A 21,657-nucleotide genomic window follows, 5' to 3' on the forward strand; every position below is an offset into this window, starting at 1 on the left:
TCCCTATGGATGAATTCAAATCAGTTGTTCTCAGGGTCAAAAAAGTGACCAGTGTATAATGTAATACTTGCTATGAACAAGGCTTTTGTAAAATAAATTTTAAATTAAATATTGTTGATAATTTTTTTCAAAGAAGCTATTTTTTCTTGTTTTATATTTTATGTATAGAATTGATTTTGGCTAATAAATTAAATATCATTTGACAAATTACAATCATTTTATAAAACTACCCTTAAAAGGATCTATTATTCCACAAAAAACAGGATAGCATTTATAAACCATTTCTTGTCTTTAAATTATGTCCTTTATTTCAAAAAAAGTCCACAGTTTTATAGAATTTTGAACTATTTAAAATTGAGAAACAATATTTTTCTCCGCATTTCCCAGTTGGTTACTTCATTGTGAAGGAAATTCAACCCTTCTTGGGTCCATACCAGTATATGGTTCACAGTGTACATGGTAGGCTATGATCTTTCTTTTGTTCTCTTCAGCTTCCAAGATTATTCTCTGAAGGGAGACGAAGGCTCCTACACTTCGATTCATCTAATTTTTTCCAGTGTTTGTAGTTATTTGCTAGGTGTTGCATCAGACCAGGTAGATATGCAAATGCTGAGAGATACAGAAGGGTGGGATGGGGGAAGCAATGCCATACTTGTTTTAAAAGCATGAACAATTTCTGCATTCTTTCAGCCTTTGTATATTTAGGATCAATTGTTAGCATTATACAAAGAATCATTTTATATGCCTAGCAGTAGCACAACCAGGTAACGTAGCCCTTCTCTTCAAAATTTTTCCTCCCCCAAGTATAGCTTACAACAGAATGTGGGGTATCATTTCCAGTTTAGAACGTAATACGTTTTTTGCACATGTTCATTAACAAATTTATTCCATCATGCATCTGACTTAAATTCATTTTTAAAAATACATGAAAATGTATATTTAAACATTTGTGAAATTTGGAGAATTCTGATTCATATAATTACATTCCAATTCATTTATGGGAGAAATCCACTGAGTTAATTTCAGATTCCTCCAGCAATGAACTCTTGCTGTAAATCACAGCTTTTAACATATAGAGCCAAGGTGACACAGTGGTTAGAGTGCAGTACTGCAGGCTACTTCAGCTGACTGCTAGCTGCAGTTTGGCAGTTCAAATCTCACCAGTTCAAGGTTGACTCAGCCTTCCATCCTTCCGAGGTGGGTAAAATGAAGACCCAAATTGTTGGGGGCAATAAGCTGACTCAGTAAACCGCTTAGAGAGGGCTGTAAAAGCACTATGAAGCGGTATATAAATCTAAGTGCTATTGTTAAGTGCTATTGCTATTGTCCTTGCCAATGATCAGCGTTCCGTGGCCCCTGAGCATGGCCAATCCTTATCAAACTGGTTTTCATCTCGCACCTATATTATATGGGAAACCATGCAGTTTTTCGTACTGATATTTTATGGTTTCATTTTCCCTTTACAGTAACTCAGTGCTTCTGCCCGATTTAAAAACAAACAGCTGTAGAATTAAGAGTTGTAGAATTGTTAAATCCCATATAGCTGTCACTTAAATATAATCTCTCTCCATGCTAGCCTTTTAAAAATAGTTTTAAAATAACTTTAACTAGCATGAAACTCTAAGCTTCTTTTCAGAAGGCCACATAATCAATGGGAAGAGTTCCCCCTCCCCACCTCCACCCTCATATTCTCTTGCCAGAACAACTGTGTCTGGCTAGGGAACAACCTTCAGGCTCTAAATAACGGAAAGGACAAGGATATCCTTTAACACATAAGACCTGTTGGGCCACTTGGCAAAACAATAAAAAATGCATTGCTCAAAAGGGAAGAGGAAAAATGAAAATTCTTACCATCCCAAGCATCAAACATGTCCATTATAAAGTAATCAATGAAGGATATCTGAGACTTAGGGATGCTGCAGGTATTTCGATCAAATACGGGCATCACAACTGGTAGGCCCTGCTTCTTTTCTTCATCAGTCTGTGGGGGGAAATTTTCAACTTTACAACCAGGATGAAAATTACAAAAGTAGATCAATGGTCTGTTTTATAATTAATTATTGGGCTCATACTGATCTAGCAAAGACAACTTATATAACTCAATTAACAAAACTGAGTTTGTTGGCAACTGAAAATATAATCCTAAATGAAACTCGATCTACTGTCCTACTTTTTATAAGGGGAAATGTTAAATCATGGTCTGCTTTAACCAAACTGTACCCTAAGATAAACACATGTAATAGATCATGTGCATTTCACTTCTTATTTAGGATTATTTTACTGTTGCTTTTCTCACACACAATTCATATCTCAAGATCAGAATTTGTTTTGTCAGCAATTAACATGATAGGAGCTGATGGTATTGCTCTGGCATTCGAGTCTATCTCTTACAAGACGATTGAGAAGCAGATTGTCCATTTTAACATGTTAATCACCCAAAGCCAAATATGTAAGTAGGGCACCATACAAATGGAATTAAATTAAAAACTATTGGGGAATGGGAAATAGTTGTTCAGTAAAGCGAATAAAATTATTACATTAAGATTTTCATACAGAAGCATTAGATTTTAGAATTATAAACTAAAACATTTCTTTGATTTTCTAACAACAGTAAATTCATACCTGGGCAAAATATTCTTCAGAAATTCTCCCAGCCCATTCAATACACAATTCTAGGGGACGACATGGATTTGCAACATCTGCACATTTTATCATCATGCGCTTGATCAATGTTTGATTATCCGGAAAGTTCTTGAGACTGTGTGTGTATTCACAATCACCACTATCATTCTGGAAAATGATTGTTCATTCTGTCAGTTGGCATTACTGCTCAAGACGCTATATAAGGTTATCATAATACTCTGTAAATATGCACTATAAGAAAAACTACACAGTTGCTTGGTTTTGGCTGGAATTCAATAGATTTGAGCAAGGTGAAGAAGTTGCTTTCTTACTTAGACTTATCAGAAGGTACAATAATTTTTTAACTGAAATCATGTACTGCATTTATGATTTTACATTGCTTTTTGGGGCAGGGTAATGGTTTGTATGTTATTGTACAATCCTCAGGAAACGTGACTATTGGGTAGTCTCAGAATTCAGTCTAATGAATTCAAGGTTGTTAGAGAAATATTGTAAATCTCAATTTATAGTAATGTGATGACAATGAATCAACCAAAATAGAGATGAGGGATTCCTGTTTAGATGTGTCTGTCTTTGGCCACTCATTTATTGTATATCTTTATCTCACTATACAATAAACACATTTGTGTCAAGTGTCACAACATCTTGAAACATTTTTAATAATAGAATATTAACTGCATACACTACACTTATTTCATTGAACCAATTTATTTTTATATATGCACTGGCTCATAACTTAACTGTAGAAAAATTTAAAAGTCCTATTTGAAATTATGCTATGTAAAACTCCAAAATATAACACAATTTGATTTGGTGATACCTGAGCACAACATCCCTTAAGAGCTTCATTTTGAGACAAAGTAGTCTCCATACTAGTAATTGTGAAGTGAAGAATGCAAGTTCCTTCTCTTCACCTTACTTAAGTCTTTGACTAGTTCCTATGTGCCAACCCCCCCACCCCCAAAAAATAAACAGTGTTGGAACTGGTGATCGTGTCTTCAATTATACAAAGTGCAAAGTATTATAAAAACAATGTAATAATATATTTTATAATATAATCAAAACAAAAGTATAAAAAGCCATAGATGTTCATTATACTGTATAGAAATAGCAATAGCATTTAGACTTATATACTGCACCATAGTGCTATAAAGCACTCTCTGGGCAGTTTACAATGTAAGCATTATTTGTATGTGGGTCCTTATTTTACCGGCCTCGGAAGGATGGAAGGCTGAGTCATCCTTGAGCCCCATCAGGATCAAACTCCAGGCTGTGGGCAGAATTTGCCTGCAATACTGCACTTTAACCACAGCCCCACCAGGGCTCTTGTATTTAGCACCTAATGCATAAGAACTAAGTATGCTGGCTCAGGAATTCTGGACTTGAAGTCCGCAGATCTTAAACTTGCCAAAGTTGAGAATTACTGGTGTAGATATAGGTGACTCCAATAGGAAAAATATTGTAAAAACTATTTATTGCAAATTTTCCTCTAGCCCTTTGTATATTTTTAGAAATCTTTCCACATGGATATTTATATTAATACAGTTATGAAAGTAACTCTCCCAAATCCATAGGAATATAAAATTATCATTTTGCCTGTAAATCTGAAGTCTTTTTATGCCTTCATTACTACATGTGAACAGGTACATATTTAAAAGAATGTTGTGTTGGAGTTACTCTAAATAAAATCTTAGATCTCTACACATTGCTAAATTCCCACAAATACCAATCTTCAGTTAAGGGTGCTTATATTTACATATTCAGTGATGGCACCGTTCATAGAAAAGAAAGGATCAGGAGAATCTGAGAACACTATGATTTGCAAAAGAACTAAAAAAAGTTAGGCTGAACATTTTCAGCATTCAATGAATGCTACCTGACTGCAAAGAACTTTAAAAGCCAAAGGCTCCAGTTTTACTTTGCTTTTTCAATGAGGATTGGCCGGGATGGAATGGGGTAAAATGGTTGTAGACCAACTTCGCATCATTGCACAATGCAACATTTTATTGCAGCAGCTTATTTCCTGGACCAAAATGTAAGCTCCTTATGTAGCAACACCTCACTGAAAACTCTTTAAGAACCACAGCCAGACAGAAAGAGATAAAAACTGCTTGTGGGAACCAATCTTCCAATCTATCCTGAGTTAAACTGATAAAGGCTATTTTGTATGATCTCATGTATCGTTCACAAAGCCTTGAAACATTATTATTAATAATTTCCATGTTACTCAGTCTTTCCATTTTAATAAAACCTTCAAATTGTGAAGAAGCATGCATTACATTAATAATTCAAAATGCAAACATTAAAATAACATAAAAATAAAGAAGAATATACTCAGGCAAAATTATGGGCACTTATGGTTGAAAATGAAATGCAAATCACCCTTGTTCCCATTAGAATACTGCTGTCATATGAATGAAAGATGACCAAAGCTAAGAAAAGACATCTGACTGAAATGCTTTGGTTTATTCACAAGGTCTGGTGCTTACGTTGGAGTTGCTTTCATCTGAGGACATGGGCTTGATGATGCTGTTCACAAACTTGTTCACATGCTCAAAGTGCTTTGTCATTTCTGTTGCCAAGACCATGTCAATAATTGCTTGACGAAGGGTTCGATAATGATTTCTGAAAAGAGAAAGAGCCATCTGAATAGGTATTGGTAGAACTGATTCCTGATTTCCCATGTATCAGGATAACATTGGCGAATCCATTTTTGACTGTACAGGTATCTCCTTGCAATGCAGCAATTATGTGTTACTAAAACATGCAATTTGACTGCACTACAAGTGGGCTTTAGCTTTTGAGGCCCACGAAAGCAGGTATGGCCAAAGCCAGCAGGCATCTGAGGTGATCACAAACTCAACAGTAGGCTTCCTTTGGGGTAGGGCAGGGGTCAGCAACCTAAAACTCTCAAAGAACCATTTGGACCCATTTCCGACAGAAAAGAAAACACCGGGAGCCACAAAACCTGGATGGGTGTGGCCAATTTGATGTCACTCACTCCCACCCAGTCACATGATTCCCCCCCAGCCACGCCTACCCAGCTGGTCATTAGGGCAGAGAACTGGGTGTTAAATTATTTGCCACGTCTGGCCATGCCTCTCTCTCTCTCTTTCTCTCTGTCTATTTGTCTCTCTCTCTTTCTCTCTCTCCTTTCCACTATTTGAGCCCTCTGGAGAAATTAAGCTTTCAAGTACAACTAAAGTTTAGCTCTCAGGTAGTTCAAAGACTTTAACCTGTTATATCAAAGAAAAGAAAAGTGTGCTAGATGAGTAAATGGGGGTGGGGAAGAGAAACCAGGACATGGATTGCTTGATGGGTACAGAGATGAGAGTGGCTCCTGGGGCATCTTTTGCAGCATTCCCTTCAACACTGGCAGTGCCCTGGGATACCTCACTGAATTAAGAGGACACAGAGAAATACATTTTTCTGAAATTTAAATCATAGGGCACATAACAAGAAACTGCGTCAGGGAGAATGCACCCCTCTGTTATGACTTATCACCACTTAGTTTCAATGTGAGGAATTTCAATCACTCTCACAACTTGACTTCTCCCTGGGGTTAATTCTGAGAGCATGTTTTGGATGCTCTCATAAAATGGAAGCAGTGACAAATTTACTACTTCGGTGACAGTGGCCAATTACAAAGCATCTGATTATTAAAAGATCTGCTTCATTCCATCCCTTTTCCCAGTTTATCTTTGTCTTCCTTTTATGGGCAAATAGGCTCCTTTCTTAGTTGCAATACATAGGAATTAGTTGCTATCACTATTCAACTTGGTCCTAAATCTGTCTTGTAAAATACAATATTTACATTCATAATTTTATTTTTAATAAAACTTATATCCTATTGGATTATAAATGTTGTTTACTTCACTATTCTATTAACTTACGTTATATACTGGGAATATTTATACAATATTGAACTGAATATTTCTATTTCTTTGGGTATTATGATGTTGGCATTTGGTGTTATTTTAATTGCTTAAAACAGGTAATCTGTGACTTACAACTATTTCCTGTGATTATTTGAAGTCACAATGGCACTGAAAAAAATGACCTATGATTGTTTATGACCCTTGCAGCATCCCCATGGTCACATGATCAAAATTCGGATGCATGGCAACTGGCTTGTATTTATGTCAGATGCAATGTCCCAGGGTCATGTGATCACCTTTTCTGATCCTCTGATAAGCAAGCCAATGGGGAAGCCAGACTCACTTAACAACCATATTACTAGCTTTACAATTGGAGTGAATCACATATCAACTGTGGCAAGAAAGATCATAAAATAGGGCAAAACCAGGGATGAAATGCTCCCAGTTCAGACCGGATCACCTGATCCGTTAGCGATGGCGGCAGGTGGTTTGGAGAAAAAAAATCCCTGCGCGCTCCCCCCCATGCCCAGCTAAGCCACGCGATCATCAGAGGCTTTTTTTTTTACTTTTAAAAGCATTTTTTCTACAACCTCTTCAGCTAAAAAGTAAAAAAAAAAGCCTCTGATGATCGCGCGGCTCAGCTGGGATCGTCAGAGCCTTTTAAAAGCATTTTTTTTACAACATCTTCGGCCGAAGAGGTTGTAGAAAGAATGGTTTTAAAAGTTAAAAAAAAAAAAAAGTTGGCCACGGCCACCCAGTCACATTCTCCCCCACCAAGCCACGCCCACAGAACCAGTAGTAACAAATTTTACATTTCACCACTGGACAAAACTCACTTAACAACTGTCTTTCTTAGTAATGGAAATTTTGGGCTCAATTGTAGTCATAAGTTGAGAACTAATTGTAAAGCAAAAATAAATTCACCATATTAATTTTCTGGAACCATACTGCTATTGTGTTGCCTATGTCAAAATAATAAATTATCGGGGTAGTCCTCGACTTACAACAGTTCATTTAGTGACCGTTCAAAGTTACTACGGCACTGTGAAGTGACTTATGACTATTTTTCACACTTATGACCATTGCAGCATCCCCATGGTCACATGATTTACATTTGGATGCTTGACAATTGGTTCATATTTATGACCATTGCAGTGTCCCAGGGTCATATGATCATCTTTTGAGACCTTCTGACAAGCTAAGTCAATGGGGAAGCCAGCTTCACTTAACAACTGGGTTATTAATTTAACAACTGCAGTGATTCACTTAACAAATGTGGCAAGAAAAGTCATAAAACAGAGCAAAACTTGTTCAACAAATTTCTCACTTAGCAACATAAATTCTGGGCTCAAATGTGGCAATAAGTTAAGGACTACCTGTATACAGATAGTTCTTGATTTACAGGCTCAAATCCAAGAAAAGTTTGAGGAGTCTAACCTGTTGAGATTTTTAAAAATGTTGCACTTGTTGTCTTTTGTTGTCAGCTGGAAGGCCAGAGCTGCGTGATGGCTTTCTAAGACAGCAGTGTCATTGTAGAGAACAGCTAGTTCACTGCCTGCATTGCACAAAAAAGAATTGGTCCGTCCTGGATGATCCACATCATGAATTGTTGCCGCTATTAATGCAGCCACTTGGTCTAAATGATCAAGGCTTCCCTAGAAGGAAAAATTAAGTCTTTATCAGTTAAAATGTGTCAATCATCAATAAATCTGCATTCATATATGGATTCATGTAGGCAATATACATGGCTTTAACATTGCCCTGTGATTCTTCATTAGTTTACCTATTCTTGTAAATGCAATAGGAAAATGCAGACTCAATTATATGAAATGCAGAGTCACATTCCAGAAGTATCTGGGGGGTGGGGGGATGGCTACAAAAAAAGTAAAGATGGCGGACAGAATGCTACAGATGAAGCTCCATCTCTTTTGTACCTGCATCACAGACAACTCTGGCTACACAATTGCAGTGGTAGGTTGCTATCAGTTCGCCCCGGGTCAGGCGAACCGGTAGCAGCGGTGGCGAGAGGCTCCGCCCACCTGCCCGGACATCTCTGCGCATGTGCAGAAGCTTCTCCGCATGCACAGAAGCATTGTGTGTGCACACATCCACGAGCAAACCAGTAGCGATGGGATTTGAAACCCACTACTGCACAGTTGCCTTACAGCAGATGGAAGCATCAAGTTAATCCTAGTGTGTTAAAAAAAATTAAGCAGGATTGGATTTCCTTGGTGTGCCGTTTTATAGTGATTTTTTTTCTTATTCAGTGAAAGAATCTGAATTTATAATTTGGGAAAGGCTTCCAGTTAAGGTGCTTAGAGGCAAATCTTTTGTTGTGTTGTTGCCCAATCCCATTCTCAAACTGTTTGATCATAGTAGGGAGAAATCTGGTATTTTTGTCCATTTGTAACTTCTTCTTATTTTTCTCTAACTTCCATCTTTTATTTTAGCAAAACGAATAAGTTAGGAAAGGAAAGATGGATGCCTTTTTCCTCAGCATTTCATCTAAATGTACCTTCCTGTGATTTTCAAATCACTGCTTCTTGACTAATCTTTCTTTCTTATAAAATGAACTTGTTAATAACTCTTGAACAGGAATAGATAATTATCAGCACAAGCTGTACCTTAACTCTTTCTTTCCCCAGAAAAAATGCTGTAGCATGCAGAACATCTGCTGCGTGAGTGGAGTTATGGTAAGAATTGGAGGAGTGGTAGTTTGCTTCAATCACTTGGAACCATGCGCGCAGGGTGGCTTCTGAACAGTTTAAGAATTCACAGATGCCAAAACGGGAAAAAGTTTTCAAACCCAGGTAAACTAATGGCCTGGAACATAACAAGAGAGAAATGAAGAAACAAGGTCACTCATCACTGAACTTCTTATGTTTATAGACTTTGGTTACTGATAGTTTAACTTTATTAGATAAATTACAGGTAGGTCTCGACTTACAACAGTTTGTTTAGTGACCATTCAAAGTTACAATGGCACTGAAAAAAGTGACTTATTACTGCTTTTCACAGTTAGACTGTTGCACCATTTCCATGGTCACATGATCACATGATCACAATTCAGATGTTTTGGCAACTGGTTCATATTTGTGACGGTCGCAGTGTCCCTGGGTCATGTGATCACCTTTTGTGATCTTCTGACAAGCAAAGTCAATAGGGAAGCCTGATTCATTTAACAATTAACTGTTACTAACAGAACTGAAGTGTTTCACTTAACAACTGTGACAAGAAAGATCATAAAATGACCAAAACCTCACTTAACAACTGTCTCACTTAGTGACATGAATTTTGGGCTCAATTGTGGTCGTAAGTAGAGGACCACCTGTATACCATCACTCTTGCTTCATTATAAATAGAGGTACAGCGTTCCATTTCCCCAAAGATAAACAACTAAATGACATCTGAAAGAAATTAGAGAAGGGAGACTAAAGGAAAGAAATAAAGGCCCAAATTGTGCCTTATCTGAAATGTAAGTTAGGTGTGTCCAGTTTGTACCTGACAGGAAAGGAATCTTTGGAATTTCAGATGAGAGGATTAGAAAAACAGAAAATGCCATATTAGTAACATACATTCTTACAATCGAAGGTACCCAAAATTCATGTTTAATGAAATGAGGCTTAACGAGAGAAGGGTAATAAAGATATACTCTTAAATATTTAGAATAGCTTAGTTTCAATTTCTTCATGAAAGGAGAGGATATTTAGATACAATTTTGCAGATAAAATGTGATTCTGTGTAGTTCTATCATAAAAGTCATAAGTGGTAGAAACATGCTGTATCTTGGTTTAATCTATAGATTTCAAAGGAATTGACCATGAATTTCTATGGGAATAGTTTTAAAAGACAGATTAAGCACAGCAACATTGAAGAGTCTGTTTTGCAGTTATTCTATCCTTTCTGATAAAAAACCCATCTAAAAATGTTTATGATGAATATGAAACTTCTTGAAACTTACATATGAAAGGAAATAATTATATTTTTAAAAGTATAATATAAAGATTGTACCGGTATTAAAAAGACTGGATTTCGGAAATTAAGATAGCATTAAAGAAAATGACTTTTAAACTATTTATTTGAAAATATATAGTATCAGCACAGTATTTTAGAGAACGTTCATTAAAATAAAGCTTCTGTATTTTAGGAAAGCTGTGAATGACAATAAATCCTATTTTGTACCACCCTAAGTACTGTCAGTCCAGAACATGGCAATGTGCCATACCACATTGTTAACCAGACAATAAAACATATTTAACTATGATATATACATTTCTATAAAATAATAAAATGATTAGATGGAATTAAAAAGGCTATTTTTAATATATTTAAAATTTACAAACCACTTGCATCAAACCTAGAAGCACAGAAAGAAAAGCACATCATTTAAGGTTTTACTCTGTTGATAGTCATAATCCTGCCAGGGCTAGGTGACTGTCATGACCCTGTCGATTCCCAGTTTGGAGGAGGAAGAGTTGGAATTGGGACATTTCCGTGGAACATCCGGCTGTTCCAGGCCCCTCCGCCATTGGGGAAAGTGGTCGACTGGATGGGGAGCCACCTGCCTTCACAAACGCAGGGGAGGATCAGCTACAGATGGGCAGCAACAATGGGGAACGCTGAGGGGAATAAGATCCTCTCTGACAAGGAAAAGCTGCCTCCCTCACCTGATTCACGGTCATGGAGAGTGGAGCGGAGGGAAGCTCAGAGAAGGTCTGCAAAGCTGCTCATGAGGAGGATGCCCTGCCCCTCTTCACAAGGAATACTTGGCTCGGGGTGATTTAACCAGAGGCGGGGGAAGGTGTGTTTGTTGGGAACAACCATTTGTCTCAGCATGCATTCCCCAGACTTTTGGAAACCTTGACTCATGGACTTTGACTCATATTTCAGCCTTTGGATTTTCATACATTGCTTTACGGGCACTGACTCTGGATTGTAGTTTATGGATCTTATTTTGCAAACAATGCACCTGGTTTGTAGACCAACTTTCTTCCTGTTTGGGGGCTTGGTTCTGGTGGAACTGGGTTACACTGACTGTTGGTGGTTGTTTTGTGGGGGAAAGTGGAGTGGAGTTTTACCAACACCCCTGGAGGGCCTTTTGTTTAGTGGTGCAATAAAAGACTTTATTGATGCCTGCATTTGCCTAGGAGACCTGGGACAGCACAAAGACACAGCCAAACCAATTATAAATAAGCCACACAAATTTAATTTATGACAAAACTGCAACTGCCCGCAACTTCTATTTTTATCCATCTAATGAACACAGGTATAAAGCTTGCCTTTTATTTGTAACAGCTTCCAGTTCAAAAATGTTGAAGTCCCAGCTCTCTTCATTATCCAGTAAGTGTGCAATACAGGGCGGAGCATCACTGATGGTGACTGGCACTGATTGGTTCTGGTTCATATCTGTAGAAATGGGGAACAGGAAGGTTATGAATCTGTAAGCATGAGCCCAATTGAAGAACCCTTAATAAAAAGGAAGTCTCAAGGCTAAGCTGGAGATGTTAGCAAACTTAAACAGAGAGAAGCCCCATGCCTGTGGAAAGACATGGATGTAAAATGGGGCTGCTGGAAAGGAGTGCCTTACCTTCTTATATTGTTATATTCAATTTGTATCATCTTACCCATTTACTGATGAAAAGAAGCTACTCCAAATCTCAACCAACTCCAAATCTCAACCAACAAATGCACTGGCAAAAAAAAATCAGAGTAGAAAATACAAGCTGGATGGATACGACCTCGTAGACGACCCTCACTCTGTCAAGGACCTTGGAGTACTCATCTCAAATAATCTAAGTGCCAGGCTCACTGTAATAGCATTGCCAAAAAGGCATTAAGAGTTGTTAACCTAATCTTGCGAAGCTTCTTCTCCGGTAATATTGTACTGCAAACTAAGGCATATAAAAACTTTGCTAGACCAATTCTCAAATACAGCTCATCTGTCTGGAACCTGCACTGCATATTGGATATTAATACAATTGAGAGAGTCCAGAGATACTTCACGAGAAAAGTCCTCCACTCCTCTGCTCACAACAGAATACCTTATGCCATCAGGCTCGAAATTTTGGGCTTAGACAATTTAGAACTACGCCACCTTCAGTCTGACCTAACTGTAGTACACAAAATTATCTGCTACAACATCCTACCTGTCAATGACTACTTCAGCTTCAACCGCAACAATACACAAGCACACAATAGATACAAACTTAAGGTAAACCGCTCCAAAGTTGATTGCAGAAAATACGACTTCAGCAACAGAGTGGTCAATGCCTGGAATGCACCACCTGACTCTGTGGTTACTTCCCCAAACCCCCTTAACTTTAACCTTAGACTGTCTACTGTTGACCTCACCCAGAAGTACACAGTCAAAGTCCCACTTTTGGTTTGCTTAATGTCTATGGAGATTCTCAGTCATCCAGGTCATGGTTGTCCCAAAGGTGCTTTTTTCATGAGGCAACTGGACTTTCTGGTTTTTCTTTGAAGACATTTTGCTTCTCATCCAAGAAGCTCCTTCAACTCTTTTGGCTTGCTTATTTGGGGGGAAATGGCAGATTGATACATCTCTGTGAACAGCTGAGACAATGCTGCAGCAAAGACCAGCAATGTGGCATTAATCAATGGCACCTCTCCAGATAAGGACAGGCTGAGAGATTGCCCACCTATGCGGCTAAAGTCTGCTCCTTATGAGAAGACCTGCAAGATCTGAAAAGGTTCTGCAGGCTTATTGCGAGTCTGAAGGTCAAAGGCTGCAGAAGAAACAGCAAGCTCATAGCTGCAGTGGAGCCTACAAAAGCTCTCACTTTCTTAAACTGGTTCTTAAAGGAACAATTTAAAGAATTTTAAATAGAATAGAATGGAATAGAATATAATTCTTTATTGGCCAAGTGTGATTGGACACACAAGGAATTTGTCTCTGGTGAATAAGCTCTCAGTGTACATGCAAGCATCAAGTGATAATCATGGTCATAATCATAAAATACAATCATTGTAAGTCATAAGATACAGCACAGTGATAGTCCTAGGATACTAAATAAAAATAATCAACATAATCATAAGACACAAACAACAAAGTTATAGTCATAAGATACTAAGGAATAGGTAGTAGGAAAGATGAGAAGGATAGTAGTAGTACAGCCCTACTACAGCCCTACTACGTGGTTTGACATCCTAGGGCAGTGATGGTTAACCTTTTCGGCATCCAGTGCCAAAACTGGAGTGGGCCCATGTGCACACTGGAGCGCTAGAACCCAAAAGAGAGCAGCTGGCCAGTGCGCATGCATGCGGTGGCCAGCTGCTCTTCTGGATTCCGTCACGCGCATGTGCGCCAGTCAGCTGGTCCGGCACACATGGCCAACTGCTCTCTTCCGGGTTCCGGCATACACACCGGACCAGCTGGCTTTCTGAGTTGGTGCAGGAAGAACATTCTTTGTTGTGCTTCTTTATGAAGTTTTTGAAGTTAGGTGTCCATTTCAAGTCTTGAGATATTATAAAACCCAGAAACTTGAAGGTCTCTATGGTTGATATTGTGTTGTCTAGTATTGTAAGAGGTGGTAGAATAGGGGGACTTCTCCTAAAATCTATTATCATCTCTACAATTTTGAGTGTGTTCAATTCAAGATTGTTCCAGCTGCACCACAAGACCAGTTGTTCAATTTCCCATCTATATGCAGGCAAATAATAAATTACTCTATAAATAAATAAATTATCCCATCTATAACTAAAGGCAAAAAGCTTGCCAACGGTTTAAATTAAGAAAATTTAAAATGAACTTGAGATTCTTGAAATTCTTGAAAGTTGAGGCTCTGGAAAGAGTGCAGAGAAGAGCAACAAAGATTATTAGGGGCTGGAGGCTAAAACATATGAGGAATGGTTGCAGGAATTGGGTATATCTAGTCTGGTGAAAAGAAGGACTGGAGTGACATGATAGCAGTCTTTTAATATTTGAGTGTCACAAAGAAGAGGAAGTAAACCAATTTTTAAAGCACCAGAAGGCAGGTCAAGAAGCAATGGATGGAATCTAATTAAGGAGAGAACCAACCTAGAATTAAGGAGAAATTTCCTGACAATGAGAACAATTAACCAGTGGAAAGGCTTGCCTTCAGAAGTTGTGAAGTTGCTTCTTCACTCACAACTTTTAAGAAGAAATTGGACAGCCATTTGTCCAGAATGGTAAAGCTTCCCCTTGAGCAGGGGACTGGATTAGAAAACCTCCAAAGTCCCTTCCAACTCTGTTATTCTGTTATTTCTTGTATTACAGCAAAACAAACTTAATGAATATTTTCTGTCTACTGCACTACAAGTAGTCTGGAATGATAAAAAGGGATAAACTTATCTTTCCAAATGTTGTGTGAAAACCTATTACATCTTTATGCACCAAATTCAATAGACAACTAATGAAATAAATTAAGATAATTAGTTTTGTATTCCTGATTTTTTTTCAGCAAAAGCGATTTTTTTGCAATATTAACATGAATGAATGAATAAAAAGAGAGTTTAACATAGAAACTTACTTTTAGAAAAGATATACTCATTTCCTGACAGTTTTTTCAAGCCATCCTGAAATAATGAAAAGAAGAAAAACATTCCATATACCAAGACAAAAAAGATGAAATTACATTTTAATAAATGTAATTTATTACATATATTATAGTTAAACAGCAAGAAAATTACATTTAAAAAAAAAATTAATTTGATTTATATGCCACCCTTCTCCGGAGACTCAGGGCGGCTTACAACGTGTTAAGCAATAGCCTTCATACTTTTGTATATTTATACAAAGTCATCTTATTGCCCCCATAATCTGGGTCCTCATTTTACCTACCTTAGAAAGGATGGAAGGCTGAGTCAGCCCTGAGCCTAGTGAGATTTGAACTTGCAGTAATTGCAGGCAGCAGATGTAAGTGGATGTTAATTAGTCTGCTGAGCCAGCAGAGCTCTTTGCTAATAGATACTATATGAATATGAATGTTAAAAATAATTATAAAATGTCTATACGTCTATATAAAATTTCTGCAAAAAAATCACTGCAATCTGATTCCTATCCAATATCTAATAAATACTGTTTTATTTCCTTAAGGTCTACTAAAGGACGTATCCCGGGTTTTCGAGTAAAAATGAGAAGATAACAACTAATTTCTTCTACCACACTTTCAACATTCCTAAAAGTAAGATGTGGGTTTGTAGAATTTTCATCACAACTTCATCTCAGCTTATGAAAGGCTGTTTTATGATTAATCTAGAAGAGGTCTCTCATGACAGGGGTCTCCAACCTTGGCAACTTCAAGACTTGTGGACTTCAACTCCCAGAAGCAAAGCTGGCTGAGGAATTCTGGGAGTTGAAGTCCACAATTCTTAAAGTGGCCAAGTTTGGAGATCCCTGTCTCATGACATTCTGTTCTCCTTATGGCCAAGAATCTAGAACTGTTTCTCCTGCAATGACTACAACTGCTTGGTTTTATACATTTCTTTTTAGTATGTTTTTAATGGTAGAGATGTACAGCAAAAGGGCCCCTGACCCCAGCCACCAATTTTATAGTGAAACAGATTGTGTGATTTATGTCTCTTTACTCACCATCATCAGACCTCCGACAAGATCACTAGTATGAGGGTCATCATCTTTGCTTCCTAACTGTGGAGAATAGAGTTCTGTTGTTCGTAAGATTTCCAACACTCTATCCAAGGCTTCTGCTACAGTCACGGAACTATTCTCTTGAGCTGAATTGATTATATTAATAACCTGTAGGATTACAAATGGAAAAGAAATAACAAGGCCATTGCTGATTTCAATCCGGTATATTTATAAAATCTGTATGCAATATTGAGTTATCAATGTAAAAGAACTATGACCCAAATAAAGGAGTTTATTTATTTATTTATTTTATTTGTCGCATTTCTATGCTGCCCAACTCCCAAGGGATGGCTTACAACAAAGAATAAAACAATGCGAACAATTTCCCATTCAAAAGTTTAAAAGAAAACTTTTTTTTTATTTATTAAAATCCATACACTCCAATTCGTGGCCAGGTCTCGCAAGATCACTATAGCGAGATCAACGGCCCCAAGCCTGCCGGAAGAGCCAGGTTTTCACCGCTTTCCGGAAGGCCAGTAGGGTGGGGGCAGTTGGTAATTCAGGGGGTAATTGGTTCCAGAGAGCTGGGGCAGTCACAGAGAAGGCCCTCACCCATGGGCCCGCCAACCGACATTGTTTAGCTGATGGGACCCGGAGGAGACTGACTGTGGGATCTTACCGGTCGCTGGGAGCTATGCGGTAGAAGGCGGTCTCAAAGATAGCCTGGTTCTGACCCATGTAGGGCTTTAAAGGTAATAACCAACACCTTGAATTGCGCCCGGAGACCGATAGGGAGCCAGTGCAGCTTGCGGAGAATTGGTGTAATGTGGGTGCACCCACAATAGCTCGTGCGGCTGCATTCTGGACCAACTGTAGTCTCCGAACGCTTTTCAAGGGTAGCCCCATGTAGAGCGCATTGCAATAATCCAACCGTGAGGTGACAAGGGCATGAGTGACTGTAAGGAGAGCCTCCTGATCCAAGTAGGGTCGCAATTGGTGCACCAGATGAACCTGTGCAAAGGTTCCCCTAGCTACAGCCGTCAGATGTTGTTCCAATCTCAGCTGTGAGCCTAGGAGGACACCCAAATTGCTAGCCCGTTCTGAGGGGGGCACTTTCTTGGTTGGCTTTTAAAATGATTAACTAATTCTTCAATCAATTAAATTTTTAAAAATGCATATTTTAAAAATTCACTATATTATAAAGGTAAAGGTAAAGGTTCCCCCCTTTTGACTTTGTGCAAAACAACCATCTTATTTATAGTAAATCCCAACCTCTCTGTGTGACATGAATTGATATTTCAATAAGTATAATAAAAATAGATGTGCTCATTTTTATTTATTTTTTGCAAATGATTGTCAATGCATAAAATGACATCAGAAAGTCTTTTGCCTCATACCTTTGTAATTGGAGCTTCTATTGTCATGGAGTGGATTCTTGCTATAGATGAATATCGATGATTCTGTAAACTTGTTGCTGCATTAAACGGAAAAGGCTTTTTAAAAAGGCTACTTGAAAAATTTTAAAATGCTACTTGTTTTTACATTGTATTATTTGAAATTAGACTGTTCCAAATAATATGTTCTTATGTTGTGTATATAGGTAGTCCCCACCTATTGACTGCTGGTTCAGTGACTGTTCAAAGTTATTATAGTGTTGAAAAAAGAGATTTATGAGCACTCCTTGAAGATGTGGCCTTTGCAGCATCCCTTTGGATATGTGATTGCAATATGGGCACTTGGCAACTGACACATGTTGTCAGTTGTCAGTTACAGAATCCTATGGTCATGTGACCATCATTTGCAACCTTCACTGCCAGTTTCCTGGAAGCAAAGTCAAAGGGGAAGTTAGCAAGAATTCTCAAATCGCAATCATGTGATGACTTGCTCAATGACCAAGGGTGATCCATTTAAGGACCACAGCTGAATGTCATAGATCAGGCGTGATAACATGGCATTTCACTTTGCATCTGTGTTGCTGAGTAAGAGAATTGCTAGTCCTAATTGTGGTTGGTACAAGAGGACTACCTGTATGATTAAAAAGTAAGAAGTTGCCTATTTTTTCCATAGTTTAAATTTAGCCTGCCTCTTCCTGCTATTAAATAGCCAAGATAGTTGGAAAAAGATTATAAAAAAAATATTAAATCAAATGCCAGTCATTTAAATCATCAATTGCAGTTCCTTTTAACATAGGGCTCTGAATAGTATCTCCCGCATATTTCATTTCTTACCATCACTACTTTGAGAAGTTATTGATTTAGCATCAATGGATTCTTTCCTCCTGTTCTTGCATCTGAAGGAGTGAGAGTCTATAAATGTTAAAGGAAAGGATTTAAAAAGGAGTAGGATTTATTTTCACAGCCACATTTGTCCACTAATTGCCTCCCAACTACAGATCAGAAATTTAAAAATTAACCCTTCCTCAATTACCAGTAAATAGGGAAGGATAACAGAAAACAAAGAAACCAAATTCTTTAATTTCCTAGCTTCAAAGCCAATTTTGCTACTGCCTTATTATATACTAAACTTGATTTGATTTAAAGATAATATGTTGTTAAAAAGCCTATCGGAGAATAACTAGGAATATATTAAGCCCATGAGTTTGACACCTCTGATCTATACCCTTAAAGTCAATCTCTTAATTCTATATTCTTCTATTTTCTTGCAATATTATGTCACAAATTATTTTAATGAAATATTCTTCCATTTTATTGCATATATTGAAAATTATATTTTTCAGCCTAGTGAAACATACATGGACTGAAAAGACTGATTAGCTTAAGATTCTCTTCATATATAATAGAAGCAATCTACTAAAGAGTAATAACTCCTAATTTTAGAGTTTAAACTACTTCCAGATTTCAGATAGAACTTCCACTCCAGAATCAACTACCTCTGTATAAGTGCCATAATATATAAAGCATCCTTCAGCCTAACAGTAAGACTGGTTCTGATTCTTCAAATAATAGAAAGACTATTTTCTAACCTGATTGAAACTGATCTCCTGTGCACTTTTCATCATGATGTATTCTGTAAGTCTTGTGTTATATGAAAAAGGAAACATATAAGAGACATATAAGCACCCATCATAATAGCTAGATAAAGATCTGCCACAAAGCAGTGACTATCCCTTAACTTTCTTAATCAAAAACTGTTGAAGGCCACCAAAAACAATTTTTTTAGACAGCTGCAACTTGGAGGTGTTCAGGGAATTGACTTTGTCTTCTATCAGCTTTTTGGTGGGATGTCAAAGAGAAAGTTAAGTTATTGTTGGAGGCCAAGGGTTTCCCATCTCTACTATATAGTCTGCTTGTGCTTATATCATATATCATCTGTTAAAAAGTTGAACCAGCTGTTATCCCTGTATAGCTACCTCCTCATTACATTGAATCTGAATGACTATAACAGTATAATTTGAAATACCATAACTTTCCACTACAAAACAGAGAAATTTGAATCTCATTAGCTGTATATAATAAGACATAGGAGAAGCCGCTAAAATAAATGCAAATCATCTTGCCAAGCAGCAAGATCCATTTTTTGATAATGTGATTTGGCATTTATATTTTAAATAATACATAATTAAAGACTTTGGAAACATCCAGTTATTAATAAGGAGGCAACAAGCAATTGTACAAAGGGAAAATCATACCTGTTTGCTTCTATCATTGCTGCAACACAGTTTTTTGATAGATACAAAATGTCGAATTTTTCTATGAATATAAAAAGAATCTACTATTATCAAATGCAGTATAAAAAAATCTCGATCCAATTAGTTTATTTCAATGCTGTATTTATTACTTATGGCAATTATTGAAGTCATTCTATAAAACACCCATAACTTATAATTGGCATACACTAATATTGGTGTGAGAAAAAAAGGGTTCAAGAACACAAGCCTATCCTGATTCAGCAGAATCCTGTACATGTAGAGCAAGGGTGTTAAACTCGCGACGTCACATTGCCATCACATGATGTATCGCAACCTTTTCCCCCTTCGCTAAAATGGGGTTGGGGAGTGGCCAGTGTGTGACGCATCCGGCTCGTGGGCTGCGAGTTTGACACTTCTGATGCAGAGCAGCATCATGATGTTAATAAAACTCTGTCTAAGGCTGCAACAGAAACTTCCGCCATCTCACTGAATGAGATAAATGGTATTTAATTTGTATAAAGTTTCTAACATGCCTGAGATAATCAAATCCTTAACTTCTGTCATTTTAATTTAGCAAAAGGTATTGGACATTCCAATGATGGAATTCCTTTACATTGTCAACTTTAATCTTTTGTAAGTTCACAGATGAGCAAGGACTAGAGTTATCATATACAGTTATCATACTTCACCAAAGTAGATCCTTTGTAAAGTAAATTAAATATTAAGCATTTACTTATTTAAGTATTGTATTCTTGTCATTCTTTCTGATTTTTTTCTGTTTTCTTATATTCTAAATACATCCTATATTTTCAATTTATTTTATAAACTTGAGGATTAAATGTTGCTCTTTCATTATCTCTGAATTCATTAATTGCATAAATTAATGAATTCTAAGATAATGAAAGAGCAACATTTAATTTTTTTCCCTACAGAAAATAGAAGAAAAAACTAATAAGCTACATCATGGATGGCAACATTTGTCATCTGAGTTCTGCTATGTAGCCTCTCAGTCTTTTGAAATGCCAGAGACCACCTAGCAAGATTTGAAGCAGATGAAATTATTTCAACCCCTTCGGTGCAGAGTTTAAGGGTAGATAAAGTGATAGAGCCCCCTACATCTACTCTGATTTCCACCTTAAATGAATATGTGAGTGAGTGAATGAGTGAATGAGTGAATGAAAATCTAAAGATAATATTACTCAGATTTAATTATTTTGTCAACTTAAAAGCGCAGAAATGCAACCTATAGGATAGGTGCTACTTATCCCTGGTTGGATTTAAAACAAAGAGAAACCATGTCACCAGAACCTGATTCGAGAGGCAATCTTATCACCTGTAAATATGATAAATAAACAAACTTGATACACATTGCTTACGGTCAATGCATTTTTTTCATTAACACCCTTACCCTCCTTGACCTGTCACAGGCGTTATCTTAACATGCTGTTGGATATTATCGCCTGATTTTCTTCGTGCGTAATAAACTCCTTGCCATTCCTAAAGAAGCCAAATGAAGCCATAGTAAAAAAAAGGTAGTCAATCCGCCTTACTAAAAATAATAAAGTCCGTTGCAGTCCTTCTCTATGTGAGATCCACAAAGTTGCTGTCTATTCTTTCCCAGTCAGGTAGCCTTCTGACGCTTTCATGCAGCATGTCATATTCATATGTACCAAACATACAGAGAATCATAGAGTTAAAAGTCCCAAAGGTGCTTTTTCAGGAAGCAACTGGACTTTCTTATTAAAAAAACAAACAAACAAGAAAGTCCAGTTGCCTCCTGAAAAAGCACCTTTGGGACAACCATGACCTGGGTCCAGTGGTGGGATTCAGCTGGTTCCAGGTGTCTCCATGTGCCCCATTTTGGCTCCCAGGTAAATGCAGGGAGGCCTACTAGGCTCAAAATGGGACACTGGTGGGTG

At 37.4% G+C, this 21,657-nt stretch overlaps 1 protein-coding gene across 6 annotated transcripts in view; it reads right to left on the minus strand.

Annotated features, from left to right (window-relative positions):
• PDE8B (phosphodiesterase 8B) overlaps window positions 1-21,657 on the minus strand; it is a 64,287-nt gene that overhangs the window by 1,976 nt on the left and 40,654 nt on the right. For 4 of the 6 annotated variants that reach the window (XM_034441083.3, XM_034441081.3, XM_034441080.3 and 1 more), the window contains exons 9-22: window positions 21,147-21,235; window positions 19,739-19,799; window positions 19,073-19,124; window positions 18,318-18,395; window positions 17,487-17,563; window positions 16,093-16,257; window positions 15,032-15,077; window positions 11,801-11,927; window positions 9,146-9,344; window positions 7,959-8,176; window positions 5,133-5,268; window positions 2,623-2,790; window positions 1,852-1,981; window positions 282-609 (exon numbers count right to left, since the gene is read on the minus strand). In XM_034441083.3, the coding sequence (XP_034296974.2) occupies window positions 488-609; window positions 1,852-1,981; window positions 2,623-2,790; window positions 5,133-5,268; window positions 7,959-8,176; window positions 9,146-9,344; window positions 11,801-11,927; window positions 15,032-15,077; window positions 16,093-16,257; window positions 17,487-17,563; window positions 18,318-18,395; window positions 19,073-19,124; window positions 19,739-19,799; window positions 21,147-21,235 (1,668 nt within the window). In that variant the 3' untranslated portion in view covers window positions 282-487. Of the gene's footprint in view, window positions 1-281; window positions 610-1,851; window positions 1,982-2,622; window positions 2,791-5,132; window positions 5,269-7,958; window positions 8,177-9,145; window positions 9,345-11,800; window positions 11,928-15,031; window positions 15,078-16,092; window positions 16,258-17,486; window positions 17,564-18,317; window positions 18,396-19,072; window positions 19,125-19,738; window positions 19,800-21,146; window positions 21,236-21,657 lie in introns of those variants that run through there. The other 2 variants (XM_087885765.1, XM_087885764.1) reach the window with 1 other exon arrangement.

This window comes from Pantherophis guttatus, chromosome 2 (assembly GCF_059756535.1).
Source record: "Pantherophis guttatus breed Tessera chromosome 2, ASM5975653v1, whole genome shotgun sequence".
Classification (NCBI taxonomy): Eukaryota; Metazoa; Chordata; class Lepidosauria; order Squamata; family Colubridae; genus Pantherophis; species Pantherophis guttatus.